The sequence below is a fragment of the Chelmon rostratus genome, chromosome 10 (assembly GCF_017976325.1).
Source record: "Chelmon rostratus isolate fCheRos1 chromosome 10, fCheRos1.pri, whole genome shotgun sequence".
NCBI lineage: Eukaryota > Metazoa > Chordata > Actinopteri > Chaetodontiformes > Chaetodontidae > Chelmon > Chelmon rostratus.
The window spans coordinates 12,647,751-12,661,278 of NC_055667.1; the positions used below are offsets into that span (position 1 = coordinate 12,647,751).

A 13,528-nucleotide genomic window follows, 5' to 3' on the forward strand; every position below is an offset into this window, starting at 1 on the left:
TGACACAGACTACACCGGTGAACATCCAGGGTTTGGACATTTAGGTTGTGAACGAGCACAGACAGACTGCTGCATCCACCTCGCAGGAAGGAACGCTACTGCAGGTCCTTCATTCCAACAGCTGTCAGACTTCATCTCTAGTATTGTTTAATGTAGCACTGCGTTCACACACTAGTGTGTGATTTAGGTGTCACATTTTGCGATTACATTCACTCTGCATCACTAGCCAAGAAAGAACAGCAGCCTCTACTTCCCCAAAATAAAGGGAGCAGGAGCCCCAGCACCTTTCTACCGAAGCACCATTGAAAGCATCCTGACCAGCTGCATCACTGTATGATATGAGAGTTGCACTGCCTCCAACCGCAAGACTCTGCAGCGCACAGTGAATGCAGCTGGAGAGATCATTGGTTCCGCACTCCCCTCCTTCCTGGACTTCTACAACACCTGCCTTGCCCACAAAGCAATCAGCATTGTGGGCGACTCAACCCATCCGCTCTCACAGCCTCTTCAGCCTCCTACAAGCAGGGAGAAGACATCGGAGCCTCCGTGCAAGCTCCACCAGACTTAACAGCTTCATCCACCAGGCTGTCAGGATGCTGATCTCTCTCTCCTCTGCCCCTCTACTAGACTGTAATATCTTCCCCTCATCACACACACACACATCCATATCCAGCACCAACCACTTTATCTAAAGACACTATAAAATAAAATCTGTTCTTGCACTATAGACCCACTGTATTTGCACGGCTATGATCCTTTCACTCTGAATGTGAGAGATCGGCCTGTGGAACACCCAATATAGTAAAACTTTTTCTACCCAAACTAATGTATCTATGTGTATTACAGGAAAACAGTCACAATGCTGGAATGGCAGTTAGAATCAGGAAATGGAATGTTGGCTGCTGGAGGGAAACCTGCACCTGTAAAGGTGCCCACACTGAGGAGCAAAGATGGGCGAACACAGCACAGTGTACAATGAGCTCCGTCTGCATCAACAGCTTTGTGACGTGGTCATCAGAGTGGACGGCGTTGAATTTCACGCGCACAAGGTCATCCTCTGCAACTGCAGCCCGTACTTCAGGTGAGCTGGTTGCTAGGTGTTAACAGGAGGGATGCTCCTGAATTTACACTGTTGGAGTAAGCAGAAAAACAGCAGAGGAGTTAACGAACTGCAACACAACCTGATATTAGTAAGTGACACTAATTTGTGGAGAAACAATTTGCATGAACCCAAACAATACATCAATATACCTTAAAAATGAATGAAAAAATGTGTACATGTTTACAAATGATGCTGTTTTTTTTTAAGTTTGTACAAAAGGTGAAGTTCACTGTCTGCACACATTCAACATAACTGTAGGAATCAAAGCTCATTTTCCTTTCAGATGATGACTTTGACCGACAGTCTTTTTGTGTATGATGATCTGATGTAATCTATGTACTTTAAACACAACGTCATGTGCACTGAGTAATACTTTGAGGGTCCAATTTGCGCATTACTCAAAAAAGGAGAAAATCACATTACATTATATCTCAGATCAAGCCCATTCTGAAGTCACGATCTTCTTGACATCTTCAAACCCTCACCATGACCTTAAATGTAGAAAGACTGCATGATATTGCTCATTAAATGCAATTTTCAGATTAATACAGGGGTGGAAAGTAACAGTAAATTTACTCAAGTACTGCACTTGACTACGATTTTGAGGTACTTCTACTTTAAGTATTTCCATTTTTGCTACTTTATACATCTACTCCACTACATTTTGGATTTTTTTTTTTTTTTTGCATTTTTTTTAAATTACTTGTTACTCTGCAGATTCCCATTATTAATACAAAATATAATAAATAGGCCTAGCTAAACTACGTGTATCATCATGGCCGACTGTACCCAACAGTATATAAAGTAGTTAAAATAAGCTCCACCTTTACCACCTGGAACGTTAGAGTGATGAACACTTTAATGTATCAATGATTGTGTATGGGATGATGGATAGTGAGCAGGTTCCTATGGAGAAATAAACCCCAACAGGATGAATAAAGGACCGACGCGAAGCAGAGGAACCATAGGAACCTGCTCACTAGACATTACACAGGATTTCTGGGAACTGAATATGATGTATGAACCACTTTATTTTCAATCCCTTGTTTTCCCTCCTTCCTGGTCCACAGAGCCCTCTTCACCCGCTGGTCGACCCCAGACTGTAGGGTCTTTGACATTAACAATGTGTCACCTGACATGATGGAGCTCATCATTGAGTTTGCCTACACTGACCTTGTTCCCGTGACACAAGAGAATATACAACAGCTTTTTATAGCAGCAGACCAGTTCAATGTAAAGGGCGTCCTACAAGTGTGCAGTGACTTCCTAGAGGAGCAGCTGGCCCCGCAGAACTGCATCGGCATCTGGTGGTTTTCAGAGGTGTACTACAGCCCCGTGCTGAGACACAAGGCCTATCTCTTCATCCTGAATCACTTTGAGGAGGTTGCCGACACCTCAGAGGAGTTCCTGCTGCTTCAAGGGCAGACACTTGTCCAAATCATTGAGAATGACCAACTCATTGTGAAGAGGGAGAAGAAGGTGTTTGAGGCCATCATTCGCTGGATCGCCTACGCACCTGAGCAACGTAAAGAATACATCTCTCTGCTGCTGTCCAATGTAAGCGAGGGATGAGCAATTACTCAGCCATGACTAATTAAACCTTTCATTCTCGCTAACGGTCATGAATAGACCTACAACAGCATCATCAGTGCTGCAGCTAAAACCCACCCCAGTAAAGTCTGAAACACTCCGAGGAGAAAAGGTGATTTTTTTTTTAAAGAGGTCAACACAAAATTGATACTGAGAACAGGACACACAGGCTTATACTAGGCATTAGGCAAAAAAAAAACAAAACAAAACTATAAGACGGCAACAAATACAGTACATCAGTGAAGTTCCACAGCCCTGACAATCATTAGGTTAAATTCATGGATTACAGTTGATGATCCATATGAACTTTAAAGGATAGTGGAGTATGATGTATTTCCAAATACTCTACAAATCCTGTCAGACTAGAGCCATAAAGATCCTGGATTTTTTTGGCCAAAATCAATATTTGACAGTTAAAAAAAAACTAATTTAATATAATGACAATTTATTGGCCAATATTCATTTTATAACATAAAAACAATTATTTTTGATAAGAATCATTTAAATTAGATTTTATTTATTTTCAAAATTACATATATTTTGTAAAAATGTATACGTCAGTGCTCTTTTGAGGAAAAACGATATATTCGCAACACTGTTTTTAAATGACCTTATATGTATTTTTAGAATTTCTGCACTGTAATGTCTTATTACTTAAAGACTGACATGATTATAATATTAGCCATGCCAAAGTATCAGCTGAGCTCTGTTTCAGACAATTTAATTCTGGCTTCTCTCCTCATGTCTTGGTGTAGGTCAGGCTGGCCTTGATGAGTCCGGAATACATCATGAACAACGTGGCTAACAATGAACTGGTCAAGGCAAGTGAAGCGTGTTCAACAATTCTCATCAGGGCCATGGAGACCATGCTCGACATCCAAACGAGGATGTTCTCTGACCCTTTGGCCCGTCCACGACTGCCCCCTGCTATCCTGTTGGCTGTTGGAGGCTGGCGTGGAGGGAGTACTGTCAATGGCATTGAGGCGTATGATGTCTGTACTGGCCGCTGGGTCAGTGTAGCTAACAATAACGAGGTTCCTCTGGCCTACCATGGCATTGCCTTCCTCAATGGATCACTTTACTGTATTGGTGGCTTGGACATAGCTGAACGGTTCAACACCGTGGACAGGTTCGACCTGGGCACACGAACCTGGCAGGAGGTGGCGCCAATGCATTCGAGACGCTGCTATGTTAGCGTGACTGTGATGGACGGGTACATCTACGCCATAGGAGGTTATGATGGACGAGATCGACTTGCAACTGCAGAACGCTATGAGCCCATTACCAACCAGTGGACGTTGATTGCAGCCATGAACGAGCGGAGGAGTGACGCCAGTTGCGCGACTCAAGGTGGGTGGCGCTGAAGAGCGGCTCAGAGCAACAACACAATACGCTGGCTCCCAAAACTGAGTCATCAAACCTTTAAGAACCCTTTAGTATTTCATCTTTTTTCTCCCAGCTGTAACAGGCTAGTTTGCTTCAATGTTTTTGAGTAATCATCTTCAGTGGAAGTCTTAAAAAGATGACTTATTACCCTTTAATGCTCTCCAGGTGTACATTTGTGGTGGCTTCAATGGGGCAGAGTGCCTGTCAACAGTTGAATGTTACAACCCAGAGACTGACCAGTGGACACTGATCGCCTCCATGAGCATCGAGCGCAGTGGAATTGGGGTCGTGGCCTATGCCAACCGCATCTTTGCAGTAAGCACACTGAACACTGCTGATGCTCGCATAACAAAGAAACACAGAGAGAGGAATAAAAAGTTGTTCGTAGTAACTTTATATTTCTACTTTTCTCTGATAGGTTGGTGGTTTCTCTGGAACCACCCGTCTGCACACTGTGGAGGCCTACAATCCCCAAACTGACACCTGGCAAGCTGTGCCCTCCATGCTGAAACCCCGCAGCAACTTTGGCATCGCAGTGATCGATGACCGCCTCTTTGTAGTCGGAGGCTTCAACGGCTTCACCACCACCCCCGATGTCGAGTGCTATGACGTCCAAGCTGGTGAATGGTCTTTTGTCCACAACATGAAGATCTCACGTAGCGCCCTGGCCTGCTGTGTGGTGCACGGAGTCCCCAACATGGCCGTATACACTGCCTTTCATCATTCCCTTCAATTCTCCCATGAGGAGGAGGATGGAGAGTGATGAAGCTCCATCTGAGCATTAGCTGTGTTGTTCTGTAAATAAATGGCTCAATGCATGAAACTGCAGCGGGGCTATTGTTATTCCAGTGATTACAAAGATTTTCAGTTTGTGTGACAGCTTCTCAGCTTTATATGATGAGACCACTAACAAGCCCTGTGACCTTTGTGTTGTGTAATATGGATTAATACAGTAGTCGAATTGGGCTATTTACTGTAAACCAACCCCTACCTCTGCACAACATGGCTGATGGTCTCATTAAAAAGGCAAGACATGCCACTAATTCACTTTCAACAAAGCACACCAGTTAACTGAAAGCCATTCCAGGTGACTACCTCATGAAGTGGGTGAAGATAATGGCAAAAGTTTGTAAAGCTGTCATCAAAGCTGTAAAAGTAACTGCCTGTTCTAAACGAGGCGTTAGGTGAGACTAATAACTCAGGAAGTGACGATATCCGTCTGCTGAGAGTTTATAGTCACTCTGCAGGTACACAAACCCACCAACAAAACAACAAATAACACCAAGCCTCAAAATATTATTTTCCAAAATTTAGTTTGCAGTTGTTGTAATGTCAGTTTATCTTATAACCATATTTTTACTGTATGTGTGACCTGAAATAACTGTTGAACCTTTTCTATTGTGCAGTCCAGTTTAATTTGAACAAGTGTTTCATATCTGAGAAGACAACCGCCTTCTGCCTTCACATCATTCAACCTTGGAGTAAGTTTCCTCCCTGCCGCTTGGTGTTGTGACAAACTGAAAGAAGTATTTGTACAAGGTAGGATAAAGTAACAGTCTTGACTCCTGTTCAGGGTCAGACCTCTAGTATCAGACTCTGGTGTACAAGCTCTGTCCTTTCAGCTGAAACCTGGTTAGCGCTGTAGACCTGATCGCTCTGTGAACCTCTTCTTATTCATGGTCAAATTAAACACAAAGACAAGTTTGTCCCATCGTCTTTTATTAGAAAGGTTTCTCATAGGAAGCAAAATAAACAATTGCTTTGCTCACAGTTTTAGTAGCAGTGGTTTATTGTCACATCTAGATGTAACCTAATCAAAATGAATACACCCTTCTTAATCAATACTTATTATTCAAGAAAAATGAGTTCACGTCAGTATCTTATTTTATTGCTACCAATAATAGCATTGTAGTCTACTATAGAGCTGTAGGTACTGGCTAGTGGATGTGGATCACTGTGTTTCATAAAAAAAATCACTGAAGAAAAAAAATATTACTGTGGATTGTATAATAGTAAATTCTAGTATAATATATTGATAAAAATTATTAGTGGATTTAAAAAAAGCCTCAAGCCCCTACATCAAGGACAACCGTGTAGTCTGGAGTCCATTTAAACAACAAAATTGCAAAAGGCTGTTAGTAGTATTAGACTTCTGTGCTGGCTCATTCCTTCACAACAACATTGATGAAGCTCTTGATGTTCCTCAGTTTGTCGCTATCAAAGTTCACCAGCAGCACGGTGGAGCCTACAGCCGTAGGACTGAACTTAATGCTGGCTTTGGCTTCCTGTTTGGGGCCCACAGCTCCGATCCTATAAGAACCATACACACAATATATAACGAGCATCATCAGCCAAACACTTAGAGGTGAGGTTTCTGTTTTCTGCTTATCTGTACAGCTTTCAGTAGGTATGGCATTGACATCCATCGTATGAACGCTATATTATGTTTTAGGAGATACTCTTTCTGTAACTGTGTTTGTGGGCATGAGGCTGATTTTTAACTACATATAAACTGTAAAAGGAATTGTATGATAAGAGTAAAACCATAAAGTAGAAACGACTAGGAAAGAATAAAAATGCTGAAAGAAAGCAGCCAGAATTGGGCTGACATACTTCTCTTTTAGTGGCTTGCCGTCCGTGAGGCCGACCCCCTCTATGGTGAAGCTGCAGTCCTGTAGTGGCTCTGGTAAAGGGTTCAACAAGGCCAGCTCTGCTGTCACAGCCTGGTTCACTGTGGCCTCTCCCACCAGCTGCAGAGAGGTGTTCAGATTAACAGCTTTAATCAGGTGACATCTGATATTATATTAAATTAGATTCTAATTATATTTAAAAATTCTATCACAGTAAACATGCACAATTAAATAAATGGTTACAGTTAATAATAATAATGAAAAATACATTTTCATCATGTGGACAGGACAGTACAATCCCTGTAATTACTGACCAACCTCCAGTACCAACTGACCACAGTGTCAATTAACCAATCAACAAAAATGTAACTAATGTAACAAACTTTTCAGAGAACTTGTGCAGTTGTGGTAAATACTTTTGCCATGACAGTGAAATGAATACAATTCTTTGCATTAACAATTACTATGTTGAAGGTTAAAATGTCCATAAAATATTCTATTTTTCCTGTTTTCTGGGGTTCTTTTCATTTCATATAATGAATCATAAACTGAGTTGGTCCCCAGTCCCTCACTGACCTGGTTCAAACATATTCTTTGAGACCTGACGAATAGGCCCAGAGGGAACTTTTCTTTCACCTGTCCATCTTCCATACCTTGATCTCTATCTCTGGCTCATCTAGCACAATGGTCTTCTCAGTCTTGTGGTACTCTGTGGTCTGCTTGTCAATGGTTATGGCTGACAGCTGGATCAACCTGTCAGAGGTGATCACTGACCCATAATGGTCATACTGCAGTCTGAGGGACAGGCGTCTTTCTGTAAAACCACACATATCAAGTAGGTTATTAAAACTATTTCTAAACAATTTCAGCATGAAAGCAGGATTTTTGCCAGATGAAGGCCTTGTTTCATAGATGTTCCTCAAGGACTGTTTAAGGGATGGAAAGTTTTTGTGAGATCATTAAATTCACAGTCACACTCATATTACTGCACTGTGAAGTGTTCGCACTAAAATCAGAGCTAACCTTCTCCGGACTGCAACTCCACTTTGTCCGAAGCAAATCCACAGCTCTCGCCTCGTTTTCCGTTGTATCCGACTGCTCTGGCAAAGAACAGGAAAGAGCAGGTCTTCGCCTCCATGCAGTTGTTAGTGAGGACAGCGTGCACCTCAAAGTCCAAGCCCACCATCATGTTATCAGCCAGTTTGATCTTAAATGAGAATTAGAAAATGATGAATTTCATTCCTGGACTACACGATAATATAAGTGCATTATTGTATTTCATATTTCTGATTATATGCAGTTAATTCTAGTTGTATGTTGAAAAGGATGATTCTGTGTTTATTTATTATTCAAGTTTATTTCAAAGCTAATACAGCACGGCCATAGCAGTTAAGGATTAATTTAATTTTTCACTGCCCGTCCAAAAAGGAGACACTTCATGAAACCACTGGTGTACTGTATGTCTGTCACATCAGTTGTTTTCAACTTCTGACTGTTCCTGCCACAGTTGCATATGTTGACATTATTTTGACACGCCTAATACTTTGTCTTTATGTGCACAGATGATGTGGCCTCTTTGGAGCCCATAATCTTGTCATGCTGATTTGAAAACTCATAGCATTGTGTCTGTTGTAATATTGCTTTTATGGCTTGAGCTGAACCACCTCTGCAGTAACTTTCTGATTAAGTTGGAGTCCTCTTCTGTACTGTGTTTTTACAGTATTTGCTGTTCTGCCTGTGTATGTATGAACAGTAACAAACACCTTGAGATGAAGCCCCGGCTCTTCTCCTCGTTGCTGGAGCTTGTTGTGGTGCTGAGCCTTCTCATATACCTGCCTCTCCTCCTTTGAGCCTGAACACCGTCAGAATCACAAATAACAGTCTTTTTTAAGCTCCTGTGTCAAATACAGACAGTCTCATTCAAAACCATTGTCACATAGACATAGATCAATGCAACAAGACTACATCTTTCATTTGAGGTAGCTGAGGTTGCCTGTCTATATTTATACAGTGTGACAATGCATTTGTATGTAACATATATGATTACAGTAGAAGGAGCATAACTGCACACTGACTCCAAACCACCACAAAGCTCGTGTGACTGTGCAGTACCTTCAGGATACTTGTAGTGGTGTGTGATGTCACGTCTCTCATCTGAGCCCACAGCTTTGGTGCTGATGAAGCGTCCGACAGACTTAGTTGATCCATCGAATCTGACGATCTGGCCATTTGAAAGGCGCACAAAGTCTACAACATCTGCGTTAACCTAGCTCCATACATGACATGAGATGACACAAGGTGATATTGATTATAAAGAGATGTCAGCCAACAGTCATAAGACAGGTGAGAAAAGTGCTTGACTCAACCTGTAACACCAGAAAAAGATATTTCTACTATACATGTACACATCTGCACAAACAAAGCATCACAAAAAAATCATCAGTTTGGTGGTTTAGCTTAGATCAGGTCTTGTCATTACATGAAACCTTCATTAAAACCATTACAATTAATGGAGTCCAGCTGAAATGTAAACTATGCTTACTTTCTGTGCATTTTTCTTTAAAAAGTTACACTTTTTACACTTTTTCAAGGGCAAAGCTCACCTCAGCAAAGATAAAGGGAGCATCATACTTCTTGGTCAGCTCTCCTTCCTTGATGGCCCTCAGTGAGGCCGGCCCACAACAGAAAACACCTGAAAGCATCGCACATGCGGGGACAGGGTTCATTTCAGCAGGTTTCAACCACACAATGCATGGATTCGCACCATGCAAGTCATCCAATGACATGAAATAAATACTCATGCTAAATATTTTTGATATCGATGACTAATAAGTCTCTTTCACAGAGAATGGGCAGTTCAGGTATTTTAAGAACTATGACCATTGTTTAGCACTCAGTGTTTTAATACAAATAGATGGAATGACCAACATTATGTAAATACATGTAATGGTAAAAGTGTTGAATTAGTTAGATTGATCAGATGACAGTTAGCAGCATTTAGCAAAAAAAAGAGGTTTCCTTAACGGCATTTATTACAAGTAACAGGTCTCCAAAAATGCCAGATGATCTGTATCAGGTGCATTCGTAAAAAACAAAACAGTTTTTTCTCTCTCTTTCTTTTTTTTTTTTTTTGCTGTGTCAAGTAGAACAGTCTCAAGATGAATCATGTGATCGTGCCAAACACAAGCTGTCACGAGTTGCTGCTGCTGGAAGCTAAAACAAACCACCAGGGTTATTTTGATGACCAGAGATGACCAGATGTCTGTAACTGGTCTGCCGAACTAGCATGAAAATAGTCAGTTCACAGTCTTCCCTGAAGGATTTGCTCATAGAGAACGAAACTTTTTGAATACTTTTGGGGAAGCAGGACAAACAACAGAACATTAAAATCAAAGATTACCATCACTTGTCTCCTGTGGGGTTGGGTCACTGGTTTGCCACCCATCAAACTCCGGGCCCAAATCAGGACGAGTCATCCAGCTGTCCACCCAAACGTGGAAGTTCCTGGTCAGATTAGTCAAATAAAGGATAAAAGCATAACCATTTTGCTTTGATTTGTAAAATAATAAGATTAATTCTATCATTTCAGAACAAAGGAACATAGAAAAAATTGTAAAAAGATATGACAGAGGCAGTTGCGTTGATGTGTACAGTGTAAATGTGACAACCTACTAATAATCACTACAGCACACTCACCATATCGAATCACCTTCAGAAATCCTTTCACCATCTTCATCATACAGGTTTTCTATCATCAGGTTGGCGTCAGTATCATGAGCCGATCCAAAGTTAGTAACCACTCGACATGGGATGCCCAGGGCACGAGATACTGAAGGAGGGAGGTGAGCCACACTCTATCAACACCAGCTAACTAAAGCACATGCTTGAGATAGTGTCTGTCATCAAAGACTCACAATGAAGATGTCACGATGTCACATGACTGCAAAACCATGAGATTATATTCTAAATTTAGACTTTTGATAGGTTTGCTGGTATTGTGTGATATAATTTCAAGACATTGTTTCTATTTCGCCTTAATATGTGTGATGCATGCAGGTGGTCATATGTAAAGCACACCAGCCTGTGCATAAAAAAGTTCAAAGCACCCAGAAAAAAAGGGAATAAATGTTTGGATGAAACAACAATTTCACAACTAAACAAAAGTCTGAATGCACAGAGAAGCAAACCAAGACCTTCATGCACTCCACACTGTGCTCCAACCTGTGCATGCAACAGCAGCAAAGACCCAACACTGGCCGTAGCACACGGGGCCACTTTCTGCCCACTGGCGCAGAATGTCCCCGCTGCCGATCCACTGTCCTGGATGGACCCCACCTGAAAACTCCCCCCACTCTCCCACCAGCACCCCCCTGTCATCATTGCTGTTGATCTGTGGGCGCAGACAGAGACAACAGAGAGCAAAGACAGAGAGCAGAGGGATTACATGAGCTTCATTTTGTCATATTAGATGGCTGAGTGGTGTACATTTTAAATCAGTATGTACAGTTTTTTTTCATTTGCTTTTCTAACCTATAAGTGTCTGCAGGTATTTCATGGGAAAAATCTCCTAAACCATGATTACAATTTTTCCTGCTCATTTGGGACAAATAAATCTTCCAGAAACCATTCTCCTGTCTGCTTCTCCAGACATTAGAAGAGTGAGTTTATAATTCATACATAAATGTAGCTAATGTTGACTTTGCATGATGCACATACTGTATAACCTAAATAGTGTGCATGGTCATGTCATGGTTATTGACACAATTGGAACAAACCTGGTACTGATTTATTGTACAGTGACAGCTACTGGCTCAGTAGAAATAGCCCTGGATTTCTCATAAAGCTATTTTGACTCACAACAGGGAAAAAATGGCAACAGGCTTTGATTTATTACTCTGCTCTTTGGCACCTGCTTGGATGCTAAAATTCCCTTGTTAGCTGCATCTTTCTCTCACACAAGTTGCCTGGAGAGAAGCAAACGCTTCCAAAGAATGAGAGGGGTTGCCCTGCAGGACAAAAGAACATAAAGGAGCAGGCGGAGGGTTTTCTGGTGCACCGTGGCAATCTCCGCCTGCACAGCTAAAAAAACAGCTATTCACACGCTGCTGAGATTCTATCTATAGACTCCCAACTCTTCCTAAAGCCTGGACACAGGCCTACCATGGCACTAAGCACCCTGGTCACATAGATGGGATTTCTCCTGCCAGAGCAGTCCTTGTCAGCATCAGATATAAATTTTGGGTTCTCATCTAGGATCTTCAGACAGATGTCCAGTATAGTTGGGTCAAACTGCAAACAGACAAACAAACAGAGGAGAAGGAAGCAGATTAGTGGAGCAGCATGTGAAGCGTTACTAACTGAGTAAACTTTATGGAATGAAATCCCAAGATTGATGGCTGGAACTGGATATTAAAACAGTGCCATACTCTGTTCAGTATCCTATGTTGTTCTGAGAACAGTTTACTGAACCATTGTGTACCTGTCCAAAGTTCCAGGGTGTCCCTTTGATTCTTTTATATGTTCCTCTGTAGATCAGCCCATGTTGTGCTAAAACATACTCCTGCCTCTTCGATTCACTGCGCATGTAAACGGCATCTCCTGCAAGTCAGTACAGGCAAAGCACCGACACATTCAGACCGGCATGATAACATCATGCATCATCATATCATATACATGTTTTTTACCTGCATTTAGTTGTGCAAATGATGTACATACAATAAGCATTAAAAAGAAAGGAAAGACAAGCTGCACGTGGAACACAAGACAAATAAACCATCATGTACTCACTGGGGCACCACGCATTAAAAAGAAGGATGAACTGCCCTAAACTGGTCTTCTGCCCATCCTGGTCCAGAGTCAGGGAATAGAGCCCTATGGGGGCATTGGGTGAGGAACTGATAGACACAGACACTGTGTTTCCAGAGGGATCATAGGTGGCGGATGCACTCCACTCAGTGTCCACTGTGGACTCACGCAGAACAAAGGAAACCTGAGTGTCTGATTCTTTTCTGGGTAACGGACCTTTAGAGACAGAGACGGTTACGAACATTAAATCCAGATGAGAGAAACACAAATCATTGTGGTGATGCACTCATGCATGCACGCATACAAAACCCCCTCCAAATATTTCTTTCTCTCTCACATACACACTCGGTACATGTACACCTGATACGTGGGAAACAGGAAGCTTACCAGTTTCAACAATGAGCGTGAAAGTTGTTTCCCCCTGTTTGAAGTCTCTGCTGCCGGGTTTCAGATGTAAAATGACATGGAAGGGCTGTCCCCTCCTGACAATCAAGCGCTTCTCCCCATACAGCTCTGTATGATGGCTGCTGCTGTTGCTCTTAATGTTCAGATCACAGCGCTCCATGTCTAAGACTGTGCATGAAAACACAGATCACATGCCCGATCAATCAAACATTCAACAATTGCTAAAGACAGAAACTATGAAAATCTGATAACTCAATATCTCACAGATGATAAATCTTTCCTAAAAGCAGGTCAAGTGTTTGTCTGTGGTTTAGATCTGACATATCTTACGTCATCCTCCATTCCTGCTCATCACTGCTCTGTCTGATACTTACTGAAAACAGTCACAGAGAGAAACTGCATCTTCAGCTGTAGATAATCCACGCCCCTAATTCAGCTCAAGTCTGACAACATGACACAAAAATACTTTTTCTTCCTCCTTACCTTGACTCATGTCTGCAGAGAAGTTGCTGTCCCTCGACTTCTGCGTGGAAAGTGAAACTTCAGCTGCAGCCTGTGCTTATTGGTTAACGACCCTGCAGTGCCATGGCTCTTGAAGGATATTTGTGGC

At 41.9% G+C, this 13,528-nt stretch overlaps 2 protein-coding genes across 4 annotated transcripts; one reads left to right on the plus strand and one right to left on the minus strand.

Moving 5' to 3' along the window:
• Window positions 1–968: 968 nt before the first annotated feature.
• LOC121612169 (kelch-like protein 10) lies at window positions 969–4,841 on the plus strand. Its single transcript, XM_041944872.1, has 5 exons — window positions 969–1,081; window positions 2,173–2,659; window positions 3,448–4,042; window positions 4,215–4,393; window positions 4,497–4,841. The coding sequence occupies exons 2-5, from the start codon at window positions 2,240–2,242 to the stop codon at window positions 4,839–4,841; spliced, it is 1,539 nt and encodes a 512-aa protein (XP_041800806.1). The 5' UTR covers window positions 969–1,081; window positions 2,173–2,239.
• Window positions 4,842–5,788: 947 nt separating this feature from the next.
• Window positions 5,789–13,514, minus strand: LOC121612583 (protein-glutamine gamma-glutamyltransferase 2-like). 3 transcript variants are annotated; one of them, XM_041945567.1, is made up of 15 exons: window positions 13,402–13,514; window positions 12,901–13,086; window positions 12,496–12,729; window positions 12,188–12,306; window positions 11,869–11,997; window positions 10,930–11,098; window positions 10,405–10,537; window positions 10,109–10,212; window positions 9,312–9,400; window positions 8,821–8,974; window positions 8,472–8,560; window positions 7,732–7,915; window positions 7,362–7,522; window positions 6,692–6,828; window positions 5,789–6,388 (listed from the first exon to the last, which is right to left on the minus strand). In XM_041945567.1, the coding sequence occupies exons 1-15, from the start codon at window positions 13,409–13,411 to the stop codon at window positions 6,241–6,243; spliced, it is 2,046 nt and encodes a 681-aa protein (XP_041801501.1). In that variant the 5' UTR covers window positions 13,412–13,514; the 3' UTR covers window positions 5,789–6,240. The 3 variants fall into 3 exon arrangements, with proteins under 3 accessions (XP_041801501.1, XP_041801502.1, XP_041801504.1); XM_041945568.1 differs by lacking the exon at window positions 13,402–13,514 and adding an exon at window positions 13,249–13,287; XM_041945570.1 differs by lacking the exon at window positions 13,402–13,514 and adding an exon at window positions 13,183–13,282.
• Window positions 13,515–13,528: the final 14 nt, after the last annotated feature.

Excerpts from the sequence above, each read along its gene's own strand:
- LOC121612583 (XM_041945567.1), bottom strand. Across the intron at positions 12,730-12,900 it reads CACGCTCATTGTTGAAACTG|GTCCGTTACCCAGAAAAGAA; the intron begins GTAAGCTTCCTG and ends CTGTCTCTAAAG. Across the intron at positions 8,975-9,311 it reads CTCCCTTTATCTTTGCTGAG|GTTAACGCAGATGTTGTAGA; the intron begins GTGAGCTTTGCC and ends GTATGGAGCTAG.
- LOC121612169 (XM_041944872.1), top strand. The coding sequence starts at position 2,240 with ATGATGGAGCTCATCATTGAGTTTGCCTACACTGACCTTGTTCCCGTG. Across the intron at positions 2,660-3,447 it reads TCTCTCTGCTGCTGTCCAAT|GTCAGGCTGGCCTTGATGAG; the intron begins GTAAGCGAGGGA and ends GTCTTGGTGTAG. Across the intron at positions 4,043-4,214 it reads CGCCAGTTGCGCGACTCAAG|ATGACTTATTACCCTTTAAT; the intron begins GTGGGTGGCGCT and ends AGTCTTAAAAAG.